Source organism: Aethalodelphis obliquidens, unplaced genomic scaffold (assembly GCF_003676395.1).
Source record: "Aethalodelphis obliquidens isolate GAN/ISIS:26980383/991018 unplaced genomic scaffold, ASM367639v1 scaffold33, whole genome shotgun sequence".
Taxonomy (NCBI): domain Eukaryota; kingdom Metazoa; phylum Chordata; class Mammalia; order Artiodactyla; family Delphinidae; genus Aethalodelphis; species Aethalodelphis obliquidens.
This window is the reverse complement of record NW_020837977.1, coordinates 4,487,445-4,509,098: the sequence shown is the minus strand read 5'-3', so window position 1 is coordinate 4,509,098 and position 21,654 is coordinate 4,487,445. Positions and strand designations below refer to the sequence as shown.

At 42.7% G+C, this 21,654-nt stretch overlaps 1 protein-coding gene across 2 annotated transcripts; it reads right to left on the bottom strand.

The window, feature by feature from the left end:
• Positions 1–17,515: 17,515 nt before the first annotated feature.
• Positions 17,516–20,747, bottom strand: RPL7 (ribosomal protein L7). Of its 2 annotated transcripts, none has more exons than XM_027127909.1 (7): positions 20,636–20,747; positions 19,736–19,844; positions 19,294–19,460; positions 18,630–18,767; positions 18,428–18,537; positions 17,886–18,095; positions 17,516–17,585 (listed from the first exon to the last, which is right to left on the bottom strand). In XM_027127909.1, exons 1-6 carry the CDS (start codon positions 20,647–20,649, stop codon positions 17,887–17,889), a joined length of 747 nt encoding a protein of 248 aa, XP_026983710.1. In that variant the 5' UTR covers positions 20,650–20,747; the 3' UTR covers positions 17,516–17,585; position 17,886. The 2 variants fall into 2 exon arrangements, with proteins under 2 accessions (XP_026983710.1, XP_026983709.1); XM_027127908.1 differs by lacking the exon at positions 20,636–20,747 and adding an exon at positions 20,399–20,430.
• Positions 20,748–21,654: the final 907 nt, after the last annotated feature.

The following is a 21,654-nucleotide window of genomic DNA, read 5'->3' as shown; positions in this document are numbered from 1 at the left end:
GGCTTCAACATATGAATTCGGGGGGTGGGGGCAGAGGGGTACAATTTAACACATAACACATCACAGCCAATATAAAATATGTGTTGGAGACAATTAAGAAAAAAAACCACTACTTAAACAAGCAGACATAGGGAATTCCCTGGCGGTCCAGTGGTTAGGATGCAGCACTTTCACTGCCAGGGCCCGAGTTCAATCCCTGGTTGGGGAACTAAGATCCTGCAAGCCACGTGGCACAGCCAAAAAAAAAAAAAAAAAAAAAAAACAAGAAACAAGCAGACATAAGAATGTATTCACTCCTACCAAACCAATTTCTAAAGAAAAAAAAGAAAGGATAATATAGCTATAATTGGGACCTTCACAATTCTACAGTGCAGTAATGACTACTGATATTCATAGCAATGTGAAGGAAAGATTCTTAGAGGTCTTTATCAATGAGAAGGCTAAGTTCAGTAATATTTTAGTATTACATGCATTTACTATACATGAATCCTTTAAAAATTGGAAATCCATGGTAGCTCCTGTATTATTATATTTTTTCTTAACAGCTTCATTGAGATATAAATCACATACCATACAATTCACCCATTTAAAGTGTACAATTCAATGGTTTTTAGTATATTCACAGATGTGTACAACCATCACGATTTTATTTTATTTTTTTGTTTTTTTTAACATCTTTATTGGAGTATAATTGCTTTACAATGGTGTGTTAGTTTCTGCTGTATAACAAAGTGAGTCAGCTATACATATACATATATCCCCATATCCCCTCCCTCTTGCATCTCCCTCCCACCCTCCCTATCCCACCCCTCTATAGCTCCTGTATTATTTAGCTTCAAATGACAGAAAATCCAAAACAAGTGGCTTAAACAAGAAGATTTTCCCTTAAATAAAAGCCTAGACAGACCCCCCTCTCCCACAACAGGGATGGTGCCAAGGTATCAGGGACCCAGGCTCCTTTTATCTTACGGCTCCACCACCCTGAACATACAGTATCTACCTTCAGAGTTCAAGATGGCTGTTTGAATAAATGAACATTCATATCAGTGCTGATGTGAACAAGTATTATCGTGTGGAAGAAAAAGATACAGATCTAACATCAATATGATAAGTTAAAAACCCAAAGTCCTAAATATGAATTGGAAGTATCAGTATAAGATTTCTATCTTAAAAGAAAAAAAAAAAAAGTGTTTCTTAGCTCTGTCCACTGAAACTAGTAACTAGATTGTGGGCCCATTCCTGACTTAAAAAAAAAATCCAAAACTAAAAACAGCTAGGGCCCCTTGAAGAAATACTTAATTCCAGGTCTGTGGCAGGAAATGTACAAGATGAACCTAGTACATCTTTTCACTCCAGAAATCTAGGAATCTAAGATGACTACGATCATGGTAGTCACCAACTTGAAGAGAATCCAACTAACCAAAGCTATGAGTATAAATATTAATAAGATATTAACTGTAATGAATTGAAATATATTAAACATGTATATGTTATATGAAATATACTTGGAAGGTATACAAATATATTAAATGTTTATAATGATACTTTAAGAAAACAACACCTCACTCATCATCTTTGGAGGGCACTAAAGAATCAACTTGATTTGAAACCCGGGTCATGTAATAGAGGAATCAAGCATTTATCCACATGAATGATGATAGGGAAGTTTCTCTTCACAGAGTATCCCAGCTACTAAATGAAGAAATGATAGTATTACAGTGTTATAGTCTTGCAAACCTTAATTAATTAATGGATCTTGGCAATTGTGATGGTTAATTTTATGTGCCAACTTGGTTAGGCTCTAGAACCCAGCTATTGAATTAAACACTAATCTAGGTGTTGCTGTGAAGGTATTTTGTAGATGTGGGGAAGACCTACAGCCAGTTGATTTTAAGTAAAGGAGATTACCCTCAAAAACCTAGGTGGACCTTGTCTCACCAGTTGAAAGGCTTTAAAACAAAACTGAGTTTTCCCTGAGGAAGGAAATTCTACCTCAAAACTGCAATATTAATTCCTGCCTGAGAGTTTCCAGCCAGTCTGACCCCATAATCCCATAAGCCAGTTCCTTGAAATCCCTCTCTCTCTCTGTATATATATATATATACACACACACACACACACACACACACACACACATATATGTGTGTGTGTGTGTGTGTGTGTATGTGTGTGTATATATTTCCGGACAGATACAGCAATGTTTATCAAAGGCAGTTCTTGCCAAAACAAACAAACGTGACGCTGACCAAGATTTTAGATCTATCAATTTAGAAAAAAATATAGAGCACAAAGGAACATATTAAATGGCATCACAGGGATGCAATCAGCAATAACAGATTGTGGAGTTTCGACTTGTGACAAATAATCTTGTTCTTTCAACCAATAAATTGTTATAAATAAATAGAGAGATGGGAGGGATAATATATAGATTAACAGAGACGAGACATAGCAAACAGTTGCAATGTATGGACTTCATTTGGATAAACTGTTAAAAAAAAAAAAAAGAAGATCCTTTATGAGACCATCATGGAAATCTGAGCACTGACTGGATCTTTGGTAACGTTAAGGGATCACAATTAATGTTTTAAGGTGTAACAGTGGGTTTTGTTTTGAAAATAGTGGTTTGTGTTTTTAAAAGAATTCTTATCTTTAAAGAGACGTACTGAAATATTTATGGATAAAATGATAAAATGTTTGCGATTTGCTTCAATACAACGGGTGTGAGAGGGTGACGGTGGTGGTGAGAGTAGAGATGAAAGAAGGTCAGCCGTGAGCTGCTAACTGTCACAGCTCAGGGGCTGGGACGCTGGATTTTATTATCCACCACCTTCTACCTTTGGATACGCTGGGCACTCTCCACGGTTAAAAACTACCAAACTGAGCTCCAGCTTACAGAGAGAAGGAAGGGAAGAGAGAGAGGTACTCTCCGTCTCTTTAAAGTCACTTCTTGGAAGTCATACAATTCTGCTTACATCCCATTGGTCAGAACGTAGTCACGTGGCCACAGCGAGCTGTAAAAGAAAGTGATAAAATATCTTCCATTCTGGGCATCACGTACCCAGCTGAAAAATCAGGGGTCCTTTTACTAGAAAGACGAGGGAACAGACGCTGTGAGAAAACTTTAGCAGTCCTGCCACACTGGCTAAGGCAAAATATCTATTTAAACATGTGAACATGTCTTTCCCTCCCTCCATGTCTGATAACATAATACAGGACCTATTTAATAATGGTCCAGCAGAATTTGAGCAAAAGGTATCAGAGTATGACAGATTTTGGGTCGTTATGTCACAACTCTTTAAAAACAGACAATAAGGGCTTCCCTGGTGGCACAGTGGTTGAGAGTCCGCCTGCCGATGCAGGGGACACGAGTTCGTGCCCCGGTCCGGGAGGATCCCACATGCCGCGGAGTCGCTGGGCCCGTGAGCCATGGCCGCTGAGCCTGCACGTCCGGAACCTGTGCTCCGCAACGGGAGAGGCCACAACAGTGAGAGGCCCGCGTACCGCAAAAAACAAAAACAAAAACAAAACAGGCAATAAGTCGTTGCTCTCCTAAAATATAAAATCAAGATGAAAACTTATCAGTTAACTATAGGTCAAATACTACTACAATAACCCACATTGTAACGATAGTCTCTGTTATAATAGAGAATTTTTCCAAGCCCAATAGAAAAATTTGAATAATCAGTACAGTAGAATCTATATTGATGGTAAATAGTGGCAAAGCCACAACATCCCCCTCCATTAATGTGGGCCACAGACTCTTCCAGGGACCCTGTCACATGATAAATTCATCCATTCATCAGACCTTTCCGAGCACTTAATATATGTAAGTAGATTTAAAGAATGATCTACTAAGCGTTCCTCTGGACTCTGCCCGCATGTACTACTGCCTCTTTCAATGATGCAACATCAACAACCCAGCTCATTAGGGACATGATACAACCACTTAATACAGCACCTGGAACGGAGTAGGCATCAAAAAGCTTTAGCTTTCACTGGACTATTCTTTTAAGATCAGCACTACTCAGCATTTTAAACATACTGCTTTTTTAAAAAATTAAGAATGTATTATATTTTATTTATTGATTGATTGGCTACACCACACAACATGCAGGATCTTAGTTCCCCAATCAGGGATCGAACCCATGCCCTGTGCTTTGGAAGCTCAGAGTCTTAACCACTGGACTGCCAGGGAAGTCCGTTAAGCATATTGCTTTTAAAAGCAGAATCCTTAGCCAAAATGTGTTTTGTTTTGTTTTGCTTTGCAGTACGCGGGCCTCTCACTGTTGTGGCCTCTCCCGTTGCGGAGCACCGGCTCCAGACGCGCCGGCTCAGCAGCCATGGCTCACGGACCCAGCCGCTCCGCGGAATGCGGGATCCTCCCGGACCGGACTGGGGCACGAACCCGTGTCCCCTGCATCGGCAGGCGGACTCTCAACCACTGCGCCACCAGGGAAGCCCCCAAAATGTTTTAAATGTAATAAAAGGTGGCTTCAACAGAAATCTGGTTAGATCTATCTTTAGTTTTGAAAGTACTAAGAAGGTAAGAGGTACCTGTTAACAGAGACTGAACACACTGAAGTAACACTAGCATGTTAATGAAAAGTTGCTGAGGTTAATATAGGAACTTTCATTAAGAACCTATAGTATCAAGAAAATCTTTAATTTCTTAGTGATGGAGAATAAAATTGTTCAGTGAAATGAAAAACAACTATTTAAAACCTCTGTTTTTAAAAACAGCCTGGGCTGGGAATTCCCTGGCAGTCCAGTGGTTAGGACTCTGGGCTCTCACTGCCTGAGGCCCCAGCGAAGATCGCACAAGGCTCGGAGTGCAGCCTAAGTAAATAAACAAACAGAGAGAAAAAAATAAAAACAGCCTCGGTCATTGCAGTAAAAATTCATTCTTATGGAAGAATTCCTGGAATTAGAATTGTCCATACTCCCACATCCACAAGCCAAAATCTAAAGATGAGGAAGGAGATAAGTGAAAGTCATTGGAAATTTAGTAAGGTAAGCATAGGTTTTCAGTCAGGTCTATACATCTGTATAAAAAGAATATCTTACTGCTGTCTGAATTCCAATTTTACTTGAAAATTAAGGACTGGTTCAACAGAAATCACTGACTTACAGACCAGTAAGAGACCTAATCTTCTAATTTTTGAATTAAACAACTGAGGTTTGGGAGGGTTAAATGCTTTACCTCTAATGTGTATATAACAAGGAACAAAAAAAATAACTATTAATTTTATCAAATTCTTGCTCTTTATTTTTTTAGGAGGGAGGACAGATGGACAAAGGAAAGCAATTTAAAAAGTATTAAGATTAAGCTCTAGCAAAATTAAAAATAAGAAGCATGCAAAATACTAGGGAAAGTAACTGCTAAAACTGTATGCAAAGTTCTTATCTGGACACAAGTATTTCCCATTTCCCAAAATTCATAAGCAGTTAATTAGCCCATTTGTGTTTAAATATTCAACTCACCGGAAGAGTTACTTAAGCATTCTCTAAGTTAAGAACACACTAGCCTGTGATTTAAGAAATGAAGAAATAGGGACTGCCCTGGGGGTGCAGTGGTTAAGAATCCACCTGCCAATGCAGGGGACATGGGTTCGATCCCTGGTCTGGGAAGATCCCACATGCCGCGGAGCAACTAAGCCCATGCACCACAACTACTGAGCCTGTGCTCTAGAGCCCGCGAGCCACAACTACTGAAGCCCGCGCGCCTAGAGCCCGTGCTCCGCAACAAGAGAAACCACTGCAATGAGAAGCCCGCGCACCACAACGAAGAGTAGCCCCTGCTCACCACAACTAGAGAAAGCCCGCGCGCAGCAACGAAGACCCAAAGCAGCCAAATTAAAAAAAAAAAAAAAAAGAAATGAAGAAATAAAGAATCGATAGCTTCTACAATATATCCACACCCACCTATACACCCTAAAGCCCTCTGCTCCTTCCCCATGCCTGTCACCCAATCCTGGATGGAAAAAACCCACTTATTTTCTTGTTAACCTTTCTGTGCCTCAGTCTCCCTACCTAGGGAATAATAATCTCTGCCTTACAGAGTTATTGTGGAGTTTAAAGGGAATTTAAGAAAAGCACCTAGCTAAATGCCCAGTACACTGCTCTAATCTCAAAGAAGAATCTTCAGTTCAGACCACAGTAAGGTATTTTTATACACAGAAACAAACGACAGCTGCTATTATTATCATAGTCATCATGACTGTTATTGTTATAGGACAAGAGTCAACTAATACCTGGGGTCCAGGAGGTACTGGTTGACTCAGTGCTGCTTCTTTCCCTGTCAGGGTAAATATGCAGCCCTAGATCTCTCCTGTTCTTACTCATACTGTCCCATTCTTGCCTTACAGTTTCCATTCCTTCCTCTCCTTGAATAATATTAAATTTTTTTCCAAGATGTCTATTATTTTTAGTTTTCCCATTTGCTGCATTCACCAAGTCTCCTTCCTTGTGGTTCCATTTCCTTATATGATTTGTAATCTTTGACTGCGAGCTCATCTTTAGAGAGATTGCTATCTACAGGAGTCCAGTGTTCCCTGAGCTGTCGAAACTGTGCTATACATCTCTCTGTATACTTCCCATTGGTCTCTGCCTGGCCCTGGGTTTCAGAGGTGTCAGGCCAGTTAATATGCCAATTTCTTAGACTGTGGTCCCTGAGTCATATAGTAAAGTGAATTCAGACCTCAGACTTGAGCTGGTGCGGGGTATGATGCTCTAATGTCTAGCAGCTGACTCTTTCCTACCATAGTTCAAGTGGATGGCAAGCTTCCTTACAGTCTCCCTAGGCCAATGAGGGGTATTTTTCTAGTTATCATCACTTTGTCAAGGTACTTGTGTCAGGTTGTATTTTCCAAAGAAGGATGCACCAATACATATCATCTCTGCAAGTTCTTCCTTCAATGTCACATTGACACTCTTCCAATCAAGAGGTGAGGTCTGTGTTCCTTTCTCTGAAACTAACTTCCTTAGTCAATAAAATGCAGTAGAATTGACACTGTGATGTTCAAGGCTAGGTCATAAAAGATGATACGATTTCCACTAGCTAGCTCTCTCAGGACACTCACCTTTGAAACCCGGCCACCATTTTGTGAGGAAGCTAAGTGATAGGAAGGGGCCACCGTAGAAAGGGTCCATCTGACATCCACAGCTGAGGTCTCAGTCCACAGCCAGGATCAGCCACCAGACACAGGAGTGAGTGAGCAGGTGACTCCAGCCCCGAGCCTTCAAATCTTCCATCTGAGGCCCCAGACATGGTGAAACAGAGCCAAGCTGTCCCTGCCGTTCACTGTCCAAATTCCTGCACTGTCCCACAGAATCCATGAAGACAATAAAGGGTTGTTTTGCACCACTAAGTTTTGGAGAAGTTTGTGATGCATCCATGGCAACTGGAACAGTACTCCTTTGTGACTCCCAGCTCTCAGCAGATGCTCAACGCTGCCTTCCTGTGTGAGCATTCCCTCATTTCTGCCACCTGGGGGTTTCCTCCTCTTGGTTCCTAGCTCAGCCACATGGCCATAAATTATCTTAATATACTTTACCCCGCATTTGAAATATATGGAAGCAGTATGGAATTTCTTCATGTCACCTTCCTCTGCCACACTGACCAGAAGTTCCCAGAATAGCTCTTCAAACGATGACATAAAGAACTGAAGAATTTAATTTCTCTTGTATGTAAAGATACTTAAAAATCAATAGGAAAGTGGACCCCAAGATAATGTGTTTATTAAAGAACAGATAACTCATTACAGAAAAAAAGGTCAATAAAAGTTTGCCCTCACTAATACTCAAAAAAAAAAGCAAAATAATACAATGAGCTACAACTTTTGCCCTGAAAATAGCAAAACTTTTTTTCTCTACTACTGGACAGTGTAAGATGGTGTTCAAGGAAACAGCTACTCTCATAAGGTTTCAGTGGAAGTATTAGTATATTTCCAGAGAGCAACCTAGCAATACATATGTCCTTATAATTTTATATACTTTTGACTCAGCAATTTCACTTCCAGGAGTTTATCCTAAAGGAACAATCAATGATACATCCAAATATTTACCTTCAAGGATGTCAAATCCTACATTTTCTATAATAGAAAAGCAAAAAAGCTGAAAATAGCCCAACATCAAAGAGCAGATGGTAAGATTATCTTTATTTTTAGCTTTGATTAAACCAAAATAATCATCAAGTGAACATAAAGAAAGGCAAGTTGTAGATTCATTGAGAAAGCTAGTTATTTATATATTTGCAATGCCAGTCATTGTGCTAGGACGTGAAATACAAAAATGATTAGGATGCAAAAGCGTACAGTCTACTGGGGGAACAAAGTAACCAAACAATTACACTTCACTATGATACATATTGATGATAAATCTGTGTTTAGATTTTGTGGGACAACAGGGCCTTTGCTGACCTAACCAGACTGGGGAAGAAGGAGAGTTTTGCTGTTGTTTATGGGCAAGGGTTGTTCAAGCCAAGTCCCACGGGTTTTGATAAATAGAAATGGACTGTGGCAGAGAAGACTGGATGCCCAAAATGCTGGTGCCTCCGGAGAATACAGTTGTTCCTAGAAAGTGGTTACCTCCTTGTGGTTGGAATGGGAGTGAATGCAACGTGTGACACTTCGTGCAAGAAACTTCAGAAGCAGGTCTGCTTTTTTTTTTTTTTTTTTTTTCTTTTTTTGAGGTCTCGCAGCTTGTGGGATTTTAGTTCCCCGACCAGGGACTGAACCCAGGCCCTACGACAGTGAGAGTCAGGATGCTAACAACTGGACCGCCAGGAAATTCCCCCAGGCCTGCTTTCTCCATACTTCCTCCTTCCCATCCTGCTGGCCGCAGTTAGCCGAGAGTGAAGCTAATGAATGGCAGAGTCTGGGTCCTACTATCAATGGGAAGAAAGCTGCCTGCTGACCAGGAACACCTGCCTTGGAACTGTTATGTGAGCAAGAACTAAAGTTCTGTATCCTAAATCACTAAAATGTTGGGGACTGTTTGTCGTTATAGCTATCAATACCCTAATACATGCAATTTTTTATTCCCAAGGGTGAATATATTAGCTCACTTACTCAAATATATTCACTAAGCATATACTATCTGCAAGTCTATGTGCCATGTACATGACAAATACAAAGGCGAACTAGAGATTCTGCCTTCACAGATTTTCCAGTCCAAAAGGAAGAACTGTAGCCACTCATACAACTATAGTATAAGGCAAAGTGTCACATTACAGCCTTAGGGGAGCTAGATGGACAGATATACAGTATCTCACATCTGAGGAATTCAAAGGAGGGAGATATAACTTTCACAAGGGGGTTCAAAAAAGACTCGGAAGAAACTAGAAAATGACATTTAGATAGAAATGTGGGTAGAGACCCTGCTGGAAAAGGTAAAGATGTGAAAGTTGCCCTGGAGAGTGGAGGAGGGGTTCAGCACTGAGGCAGGACCACAGACACATTTGAACGCCAGCCAAAGTGGCTTGTACTTTCTTTTTTAGCAATGAGAAGGCATGAGGGTTTTCGAACAGAGGTGTGGCATATTCACAGTCATGCTTTAGGAAGATTAAGATGGCAGAGACTGGAGCCAGGTTAAGAGACTACATATAATAGTTCAGAGTGCTTAAATTAGAGTAGTAGAGAGAATTTGACAACACTGACAATTGATTGAATATTGGAGGTTCAGGAAAGGAAAAAAAAGAGTCAAAGAGGACTGAGGCTGTGAACTAGGGTGACCAAAAGAATTATGGAACCATGAATTAAATTCAGAGAAAGTGCGAGTCTGGGGGCAGAGGGCAACAAGCAGCTCAGTTTTAGATAAAATTAGCCTAGGACATTCAGGTGGAGATATATAACCTGGATCTAAGCTATAGGAATATTGAAGACAATAGGTTTGGTTGGGAGATGAAGCTTTTAAGAGTTATCGATTTACTGGTGAGAATTAAGGCCAGAGATTGGATAAAGTTGGCAAAGGAGATTTTCCAGGGAGAAGAAAACCAGATTCCCTTAAAATATATGCAAGCCAGGAAGATAAAGAAAAGGCAGAAAAGTGACAGGAAAGGCAAATGATCCAGAGGAACCAGAATCGTAGGAAGAACCGGACCATGTCCAATTCTACAGGAGTTAGTAGAGAAAGGAACCACATATTAATAATACTGTAACACCAAACGCGTGATCTCATTTAATCCTCAAACAACCCAATGAAACACAATGCCCAGTCAATTACTGACCAGGAATTCAGATCCAACAAAGAACATAAGCATTGCAATTAAATGAACCAGGATTCTAATCTTGGCTCTGCACTTCAATAGCTGCATAACCATGGGGTCATGAAGAAAATAATAGTGCCTCTGACTCTCATAGGGTTAGTGAGGATTAAATTTTAAAATGCATGCAGGATTTTGTGGCTTTGAAAATTACCACAAAAATTAAAAATGCTACTTTTGAAGTTAAAAAAATAAAATAAATAAATAAAATGCATGCAGGGGATTCCCTGGTGGTGCAGTGGTTAAGAATCCGCCTGCCAATGCAGGAGACACAGGTTCGAGCCCTGGTCCAGGAAGATCCCACATGCCGCGGAGCAACTAAGCCCGTGCACCACAACTACTGAGCCTGCGCTCTAGAGCCCGCGAGCCACAACTACTGAAGCCCACGCGCCTAGAGCCTGTGCTCCACAACAAGAGAGGCCACCATTATGAGAAGCCCGCGCACCGCAACGAAGAGTAGCCCCCGCTCGCCGCAACTAGAGAAAGCCTGTACGCAGCAACAAAGACACAACACAGCCAAAAATAAATAAATTAAATAAATTTATAAAAGAAAAATAAAAGTAAAATGCATGCAAAATGTTCAGCACAGTGCTGGGCATGTAATAAACACTCAATTAGTGGGAGATATTGATTTGTTTTCTAGATGATAATAAATACAGGTTTTTTTCACCACAGCCTGTTGATGGACATGTTAATCAGTAAAGACTTTTTGGAAGGCAAGATCCCACCAAAAGTTTTTAACGTACATACATCTGACCCAGCAATTCTGCTTCAAGGAATTCACTTTATAGAACTGTTCCCATGTGTAAGAATGCTCACTGTTGCATTGTTTGTAATAAGGAAAAATTGGAACCGATCTTCAGGAGAAATGGTTACATAAATTATGATACATCTATACCATATAATCATACATCTATGTGACACATCTATGAAACATTCAACGAAGACCTAAGTAAACTGCTGTGAAAGGTATTCTCCACATCTTAAGTAAAAAAAGCAATTTCTCAAAAGAAACCATATATTCCACTGATGACCAAAAACAAATGAAAAGAGAATAAATACTAAATTAACTGTAAGAAGTGTTAGAAAGTAAAGAAAGGACTAGAAACTAAAGAGGGCTTTCACCTCTTAAGTCTATATACTCCTGCACCCGAGCCGCCCGGAGCCTCCCCGTCAGGTCCTCAGCCCCGGCCTCCCCGCCAGCTCCCCTCCAAGAGCATCACAAGGATCCTTGGGGCGACCCGTGTGCGTTACTAGAATAAATGTCCTTCTTGGGAGGGGGCCCAGCCAGCTGACTTCAGGGACCCACCTCCCTTTCAAGCCTGACCCGGCCACCCTCCGTCCCCTCCACCCCCGGCACGCCCCTGGCCGGGGTTCCCCGGGACCGGTCGCAGTCACTGTCCCCGCAGCTCCGCCGTGGAAGGGAGGGGCTTCTTCTCCGGCTTGGCCCGCAGCGGCGGCGCCCAGGTCTGGGGCGGGGGCACCGGGCAGCGCGGGAGCCATTGGCGGCCCGGAGCTGAGCCGAACCACCGACCCAGACCTGCAGAACCGCTGGGCTGACTGCGGCGGCGGGGCGGGGCGGGCGGCCGCGCGCTCGCTCGGGCGCCGCTCTCGGGACGATCATGCTCGGCGGGCTGCAGCCCGACGATGCTCGGGAGCGCGGCGCACCCCCGCCCCGCCCCGCTGCGGCCGCCACCCCGCCAGCCCGATGCGCACCCGTTGCTACGCGCCCGAAGCTTCCAGGATGCCTTCCGGGCGGTCACCCGGCGCCGTCCCGCAGGACTCCGGGCGGCAAGTCAGGTTGCCGCGCCAGGATGGTGCCTGGGCGTTGGGGAGACCGCTAGGACTCACTGAACTACTGTAGGGGGCCGCCGCAGTCGGAGTCACGGCTGCAGGGGGTGGGGTGGCAGAAGGCTGCGGAAACGAGCCTCAGTCGTGACACCAGGTCAGTGCGGCACGAAAGTGGCGCCACCCACTGTAGACAGGGTGGGTAGTGGGCAGTTGGACAAGGTTGGTGAGGTTCGGTTCTCTGGGTTGCATTTTTAAGATTCAAACTAACCAGGCTCTCCAGAGTACTGCTGAGAGTGGACCAGCAGTACCTGACTAGAGCAATCTTCGGCAAGAGACGTAGCCTTCCCGAGTTCCCTCATCGTGCGCTCCCGGATTCCGCGTTCTACGCCTCCACTGTCGAGGTTCTTTGGTGAAAATCTCGGCGCACGTATCCTCCCTAGCTGGGAAGCCTAGCGGCCTAAGACAGTAGTGGCTTAGCCTATGTATATATACTCTTGCCAAGTTGTTCCAAACCCTGTCTTCATTTCTTGACCCCTCCACTAGGGCTGCAAACTTGGGGTGTGGTTTCGGATCCCACAGAACTCCTGAAACTGCTCTCAGCACACCACTTTTGTTTTCATTAAGTTTGATACTAACATTTCCTAGCTCCTCTGGTTAAGAAAACCAACTCACATTAGACCTGGAACCTAATCACTTAGTTGTGTGACCCTGGGAGACGGGAAAGTTAGCCCCTCGTCTAAAAAATGGGGACAGTGGTATACTTCCCTAATAGAATAGGCTGCACATTAAAAAATCACATGGTTCCTTAAAAAACTACAAATAGAACTACCATATGACTCAGCAATCCCACTACTGGGCATATACCCTGAGAAAACCATAATTCAAAAAGAGTCAAGTACCAAAATGTTCATTGCAGCTCTATTTACAATAGCCCGGAGATGGAAACAACCTAAGTGTCCATCATCGGATGAACGGATAAAGAAGATGTGGCACATATATACAATGGAATATTACTCAGCCATAAAAAGAAACGAAATTGAGCTATTTGTAATGAGGTGGATAGGCCTAGAGTCTGTCATACAGAGTGAAGTAAGTCAGAAAGAGAGAGACAAATACCGTATGCTAACACATATATATGCAATTTAAGAAAAAAAAATGTCACGAAGAACCTAGGGGTAAGACAGGAATAAAGACACAGACCTACTCGAGAATGGACTTGAGGATATGGGGACGGGGAAGGGTGAGCTGTGACAAAGCGAGAGGAAGGCATGGACATATATACACTACCAAACGTAAGGTAGATAGCTAGTGGGAAGCAGCCACACAGCACAGGGAGATCAGCTCGATGCTTTGTGACTGCCTGGAGGGGTCGGATAGGGAGGGTGGGAGGGAGGGAGACGCAAGCGGGAAGAGATATGGGAACATATGTATATATATATCTGATTCATTTTGTTGTGAAGCAGAAACTAACACACCATTGTAAAGCAATTATACTCCAATAAAGATGTTAAAAAAAAAAAATCACATGGAGACTTTAAAGGGAAAAAGCCTGGGCCCATCCCCAAACCAATTAAGAATTCAGTTCTGGAGTTGCACTCACAGTGGAGAACCACCCACCCAGGATAAGGTGGATTAAGTGTACACTAGCCCTCAATATATGACCAAATGTTTATTAAATCGGTCTGTTTTGAGTTTGCTGTCCCCTCCTCTTGGCTACCACACCCCTCACTGACACTTACCCAACTCTCTGCCTTGGCTCATGCTGTTCTACCAACACGTGCCCAAATTCGACCTCCTCTGTGAAACTTCCTAATCCTCACAGCAGGAACCATCTCCTATATTCCTCTAACATATTTTCACATACTATTACCCCTACACGATAAAACTCATTTTCCCAAGTCCTCCTGAGTAAAACAATATCTATCTAATCTCCATAAGCTTCCACTCCTCCTCTCACCATTCCCCAAACACCCAAGGACTAAAATGTGCTAACACTGGAGATGCAAAATTTTAAATGGCTATTGTCCATAAAAGGCTTGATTCACTCAATCAAAAAAGCAAAGGACCTGCAATGCACTAGGCATTGTTCTCTAACTGCTGGAATAGAGGAGGCTAAGACTCAAACCTGATACTCAAATCTTGAGTGGCTGGGAAAAGTAACAGATAACAAGTAAATGGTAAAATGATTTCTGATAGTAAAAGATACTATTAAAAAAAACAAAAAACAAGGTTACATGAAGAGATGTCAGAGATCTTTATCCAGAATGAAAAAGCCAAGTACACAGACCTCCTCAGGGCTGAGTGTTCCAGACACAAGATTTCAAGTGCCAAGACCGTACATTAGAAGCTTTTCATTTTTGAGGAACAAGAAAAAATATAGCTGGGAGCCATAAATTAGAGATCAAAGAATGGCCCTCTCAAATATCTCCCTGCCCTAATTTCTAGAACCTGTGAATATGCTACCTTATGTAGACTTTGCAGATGTACTTATATTCAGTATTAAGGAATTTGAGATGGGGAATTATCCTGGATTATCTGGGTGGCCCAACATAATCACAGAAGTCCATAAAAGAGGGAGGCAGGAGGATCAGAGCCAGAGACGATGGAAGGATGGAAACAGAGGTTACACTTTGAAGATGGAGAAGAGGCCACAAGCCAAGAATTGTAAGCAGCTTCTAGAAACTGGAAACTGCAAGGAAACGGATTCTCCCCTAGAGGCTTCGGAAGGCAGGAAGGCCTGATGACACCTTGATCTAGCACAGTGAAACTGATTTTGAACTTCTGACCTTCAAAGCTGTTAAGAAACTTGTGTTTTAAGTCCCCTAAGTTTGTGGTAATTTGTGACAGCAGTGATAGAAAACAAATACTTAGTGCCTACTATAAGTTATGTCAGGTACTGGGTAGGATGAATAAAAGCCCACCTTAAAAAGTTAACTGCTGAAGAGAAGGGAGCACGTGAATGAGGCACGTGTATGTTTCCGCTAGTTTGATACCAAATCTGTAAAGGAAAACAGCGGGAACAGAAAGTTGTCAATCTTCCCCTGCAGGTGGTCCCCAATGACACTTCAAGGATCTGTCCCATCCTAGACATCCTCGTGTAGCACTTATATTTGTGTTAAGTCTATCTTGCCCATTAACACAAGAAAGCAGAGGCTATTTTCCTTTGTACACCCCTGCTAAGTGCTCAAGTTACACAGCAGACAGCATTTACTAAGCACTTTGGGCCAGGCACTGCCCTAAGCATTTTCCATGACCTGACATATTTAATCTTCACTAAAATCCTATGAAAGTTAGGTACTATTATTTCCCCCATTTTGCTGGTAAGGAACCAGAGATGAAGTAATTTAATGGCTCAAACTATTAAGTGGAAGCTGGATATGAATTCATGCAGTTTGGCTCCAGAGCCAGCATTCTTAATCCAGTTTACCACAAAGGAAACTTCAAAGGTAAGCAAGACCAGGAAACACCGGCAACAACTAAACTAGGGTAGCTAGGGAAAGACCTAATAAAGCTGGAACTCTGAAGGGTACAAAAAGGCAATGTACTTATGTGAAGTGAATCTTTGTATAAGTAGAACCTGGGTGGCCCAGACTTTCATCAGAGGTTGGTTAGCCTTCTAGTGGATGTGGATATCTCCTGTAGAAAGTGACACCACTTTCAGGGGAGTTAAGTAAAATAAGATATTAAGGTGCATTTCAACAGGTTCTAATAGTTCACAGAATATTCTCATGTTCAGTTTTAATCCTTGCAATCCTGTGAAGGCAAATGATTATCCCAATTTACTCCCTAGCAATCTGACAGCTGTAACTGTCACCTGACAGCATGCTTTTTTTGTTTATTCCCATTGCTGTAGTTATCTACCATATTCCCAGATGTCCTCCCCACTTCCAAACTCTCTCATACATCTCCCTATCCTCTGGTCCTCTAGCCACATTCGGAAACTATGTGGACAGTGAATTTCCAGGACTGAAAACAAACGTGTCTGCAGAGGACATGTACAGCCCAAACACTGTTTCTTTCCCCTCCATATACCTACAGATCTTCCTATCCCGCTCACCTGCTTCACCAGTATTTGCTATTTTGGGTAATGATGTGTCAACATCCATGGACTGCAAAAAATGTGCCACTCAATGCTGAGAGTGGGGGAGACGGGCTGTTTAGGGGCAGAAGGGTATAATGGAACTCTGTACTTTCCACTCAGCTTTGCTGTGAACCTAAAACTGCTCTTAAAAAGTTAATTCTTTTGAAAAAAACATTATTAAATACCACCATCTCATATATAGAATGCCATTTCTATTACTATTCCAAATCCTACATGCCTAGGTAGTTAGCAATATGCCACCTGATCAACTTTATTACAGTAATTACATGTTTTCTTCTGAGCCACTCCTACCGTTCAGAATACTGGTTGTGCAAAGACTCGTGGGCTATACTGTGTAGTTACCTACCAAAGCAGTAAAACAAAACAGGTAATTTCAAAACTTAAAGACTTTGAGGCTCCACCAAGAGATTAATGTATGATTTTGTTATACATTGATCCAACTGTTCACCAAGATATTAAATTTCTTGCAAAACACTATAGACATGTATACATGTAACATTGGTTTTATAAACTAATAACCTTGATTTCCCTCCAGGATTCACTGACCCTAAACTCACTAATCCAAATAGCTTCCAACATCCAAGAATTTAAATGTAGTTGTCTAGCAACTTTCAAATACTAAAGTGATGATTCTGGTGCAACAAAATCAAAAGAATAGGGCATCTATTTCATACGGCGTAATACCCTTGGCGCTATCAGTGAGAATCATAAACCTTTTTACTTTTATTTTATGTACTTCCTGTTACACTACACTTAAAACTTTCAGGTTTGCTAGCCTACGTGAGATGATACATAAAAATATACAGGGAATGTTATTTATAAAAGCCTTTCTATTTCAAGTTTTTGCTCACTAGTATTCTCATGAGTTCTTTAGGTGCTCCAAATAAATTGCATCCATGGGCACATTTCATTTCTTCCTTCTTGATAGACACAATACGTAGTGGAATTATTAGGAACTCACGTAAGTATGGGTAGAAGATGCAAAGCAAAAACATAAAAGTGAAATGCAAAAAGAAAATGGACACATTTACTCACTACTTTATAGGCAAGCCAAAGCCTGAGAAAATGGAATTTCAGCAACGGATTTTTATTTGTAAACTGAACCTTTACTCATGCACAAAGGCCTGTGAAATGGGCTTTCTTAGAATAGACCCATTTTGGCCAACTCAAAAGTGAAAAATCAGGACTTCACACAGGAAAATCTTCAATAAACCCCAGGAATGTTTTTCACAAGATACAAACTGGACCCTAAGTTTTACACGCAACAGGCTGTTGATGTGACTTAACTGTGTCACACCAAGATGTGCCACAATAGTTAGGGGACGGCTGAGAAAAGATAACAAAAAGTCACCAAGACAACAATACATTTCAATTTGAGAGCAGTCACTGTTTATTAACTGACCGGATTACAAAAATAATCATGGTAGATACCTGAAAGGAAGGGAAAAAAACCCATTAAACACCTTAATAACTAAGAATTAACATAAACCTGGAAGTTGTAAGAAACACCAATTCAGTTTCCACTATTAAGTAGGAAGGAAAAAAAGGCTTTTTCTTCCCTCCATAAATGTCCTCAAAAGGAGAAACCAAACCAACTGCGATCATATATGATGGTTGATCCCCCCCCACCCGCCCCACTAAATACTGCTTAGAACTCAAACCAAACCCTTACCACAATAGTCATTTTTCCTCCAGTATTAAGTAAACTTCTTTCAGGATGTAGCTGCTCACCTTAGTTCATCCTTCTTATAAGTCTGTTGATCTGGTCTTCCCTGTTGCCAGCATCTCCACCTTCTACAAAATGGGTAGTCTTTTTCTTCATTCCACCTCGTGGAGAAGACAATTTGAAGGGCCACAGGAAGTTGTTTGCTTCTTTGAAACGTTTTCCAACAGTATAGATCTCATGAATCAGATCCTCCATGCAGATAATACCGTATTTGCCTGAACATAAATCATCAAGATGATTTAAAGTTACTAAAACTGTTTATTTTGAGACTATTAAATTTTTAAGGCATTAAGATAGGCTGTGACATAAAGAATTAGAAGTAAATCAAGAGTAAAGTAACAAAGAAGGAAATACATGACTTTATTTACAAAGATACAGCTCAAGCCAACGAAATCATACCTCCATTTTTCATAAATATTGTAGGGAATACAGGAAGATGCGTAATAGTGAGAAAAACCAGGCCACAAGATGCCAAAGAGTATCATTTTGTCTGATACAGTAACTTATAATTAACAACAGTCACTTTGCCCCGAGAGGCAGAACCTACCAAGAGATCGAGCAATCGGCACGTTGTCCGTCAGCGCAATTCTCTTCTTGTTGATTTTGCCATAACCTCGCTTGTAGATCAATTCATTTACTGACTTCAGGTTTGGGTACCTGAATGTGGAAATACAGATATAAATGACCCAATAAGACTATCACTGTCAAAACACCTGCCAGTTTACCAAACAGAAATCAGAGACACCTACCCCCATGCGATGTATGGTTCCACAATTCTCAGCATGTTAATTGAAGCCTTGTTGAGCTTCACAAAGGTGCCATTGAAAATCTGACGGAGGCGAAGAAGCTGCAACACCTTTCGAACCTTTGGGCTCACACCATTGATACTGCAATGAAAAAATACAAAAAATTCATTTAGCTTTTATCAGAATTTTTACTAGTAAAAGACGAGAAACTAACTATTACAATTTTGGGCAACACGTGTCACACCTAAGTAAGAAGCCTCGCATGTTACAAAGACCACTTTTCCCTTTAGTTAGCTGTATTCTATTACCTCTGCCAGCTTGCCTCCCCTGCAAGTAAACTGTCTTTTGACACATACCTTTCACGTTTACAACTTTCCCTAACACTCTTATTACTGCTAGTTTTGCATACATCTTTGTCACAGCACTTATGAGGCTCCAATTTAACTGCTTTTGAAGGTAACCTCCAGGACACTGAACTCAAGTGCTCAATTCGAGAATGGATAGATGCTTAGGGCACAGGGCTTACAATCACTAAATTACTCTCCTCACCACCCAAATATTTTCATTCCAATGTTTTACAACCAAGGTCCCCACAAGTACTGTGAAATTTTACTGGAATTGTGTAGCTTTCCCTTGAAAACCAGAATGCAGTAAAAACTGAACTTACCCTCTGATCCTGATGACAAATGCCAATTTGGGTTCCGCGGGTACGTAGAAGTTGCCAGCTTTTCTTGCCATCCTAGCCATTCGAATCTCAGTTCTGTACATCTGCCGGTACTCCTTGTGATAGTGCTTAGCTTTTTCATAGATGAGCTTCCTCCTTGCCTTTCGAAGCTGAAAACCAACATCAGTTGTTCATCTGCTTTTTAGCTCCCAAACACAACTAGCAGTATCAGTTCTTTCCAAGAAAACCCTTCCCTTGAAGCTTTCTCACTACAGTATGCGTTAACATTGCAAGAGGGAGATAACTAACTTCACTCGGAAAGGTCGTTCTAAGTTAACCATGCTCACTGGTACAGCAGCTGAAGTAAACAAGCCTTGTTAAAAACATTCACCTCATTTTCAATCGTAGGGCCTTTTAACTTGGTGCCTCAAAAAAGTTTACTTACCATCTTCTGGGCAAATTTCTTTCTCAGGCGCTTGATCCTAAGCTCTGCGAAATTCTTTCGCTTTTTCTTAAGGGTTTCTGGCACAGCAGGAACCTTCTTTTTCTTCTCCCTAACATTAGCAGACAGAGCGTTAATTCAGAAAGCTCACAGCACTGCAGCACTCCCATTCTGTACTGAGCGCTCTCTCTTACTACTATCACCACTGACTTCAAACGTACCTTTCTTTAACCGCTGTAGCGTGCTATGGTGTAAGAGGCAGATTTTAGAAAATTCCTATGCCAGTAATCTTTACCTTTAACACGGACCACTTTCTTTAAACAAGTCACAAAAATAACATATTCACATTTAATCTACCATCACTCCCGGGGTCCCACGACAACAAAAATGCCGAGAGCAAACCGTTCAGAGTAAAAGGCTGCCGCAAGACACTGATCCCTAGACTATTAGTGAGTATGAGTCTAAGAGAACTTAAGAGTCTCAAGAGAAAAAAAAAACAAAAAACCTCAAACAAACCCCCAACGACAACCCTGGTTCAAGCCTCAAGCTCCATATGCTGTGAGCAGAGACCTGACGGCAGGGACGCTTCGGACAAATGCCAGCTAAGGAAAAAGAACCCCATTCAGAGATTCTGAGCCTCCTTCAAAAGACGAGAGACTGGACAACCTGTCGGTTCCGCACATATTCAGCTCTCACATCTCGTTCCCGGTAACTCCAAAACCTCGCCCCAAGGCCTCCTGAAGCCCATTTCAGCCTAAGACCACCAGGAGTTTCACACAACTTCACAAACACACAGGTAAGTCGACAAAGAGACAGGTTACAGATGGGACGAGAGAGAGTAAGACAAAAGCCTCTGGTTTCGGGGATGGAGGAGGATTCTCGAAAGGACGAGAAGAAACTTACTCAGCACCTTCCATGGTTCCAGCCGGGAAAGAGGAAGTTCGCGCATGCGCGCTGTTCCACTTAAAGACGGCGAGCGTGAAGCCCCAAGACTCATAGGTGTCCCAGGATAAGCCAGAAAAAAACTCAGAACTGAGAACTCGTATTGCAGAAGCAGAATTAAGAACTGCCTGATTCAGCCTCTTACGATCAAGTTTCAAGTAAAATCTGTATGGGAAAAATTAATGCATTGGTTAGACTCTTTAACCAATATGATGAGAGCAAAGAGTGCCGATACCTTGACTACTCGGGGTCCTAATCCCTGGGCTGCGTTGACAGGATACGGCTCGAATTCTACCCAGTAATATATACAAATGACGCGCGACCGGGGCGCGAACTACAAATCCCGGCATGCATCACTTTCACGGCCCGCCTGGCGGGAAGGCAACGCTTGACCGGGTCGGTAGGGAACCACGGCGGTGGTGAATCCAGCCGGGGAAATTGAGAGCCTTTGAGCCTACGTTCCAAAGTCTACGATTCGAAGTTGCTGCCGGCTTTTGACCGCCTTCTCGGCTCCTTGCCAACCCCAGTGGAAAACCGGCACGCCCGTTGCCGCGCTGCCGAGGTCCTTCTCTTCGTTCCTCCAGCCTGCAGGGCTGTCTTCCGCAGCGCCTGATCGCAGGCGGGGCCACCCAGAGCCCCCTGGTTAACGAAAGTGACGAGACGGGGACAAGCGAGGAGCGGACGGCCAAAGGAAGATGGCCGGGGCACTGCCGACCGTCCGGTCTGGCAGGCGGAGGCCGGGACACCCCACGGCAGGGGGCGTGAACCGCGAAGGGAGGTGCGAGGAGGGCTGGAGGCTGCGGCCACGGCCATGTGAGAGGGGCTGCCCCGCCGCGGTTCGGCGAACGGCGAGCGGGCGGCGAGCGGGCGGGGGGCTGGGCCGGGGGCGGGGTGCGCCCGGGGGCGGGGAGGGCCGAGCCGAGGGAGGGCCGATGCCGCCGCCGGCTCTTCCCGGTCGCGGGTTATATAGCGCGGAGTGT

Coding starts and splice junctions, on each gene's coding strand:
- RPL7 (XM_027127908.1), bottom strand. Junction 18,538..18,629: donor GAACCATACATCGCATGGGG/GTAGGTGTCTCT, acceptor TTCCACATTCAG/GTACCCAAACCTGAAGTCAG. Junction 18,096..18,427: donor GCCGATTGCTCGATCTCTTG/GTAGGTTCTGCC, acceptor ATTTATGTTCAG/GCAAATACGGTATTATCTGC.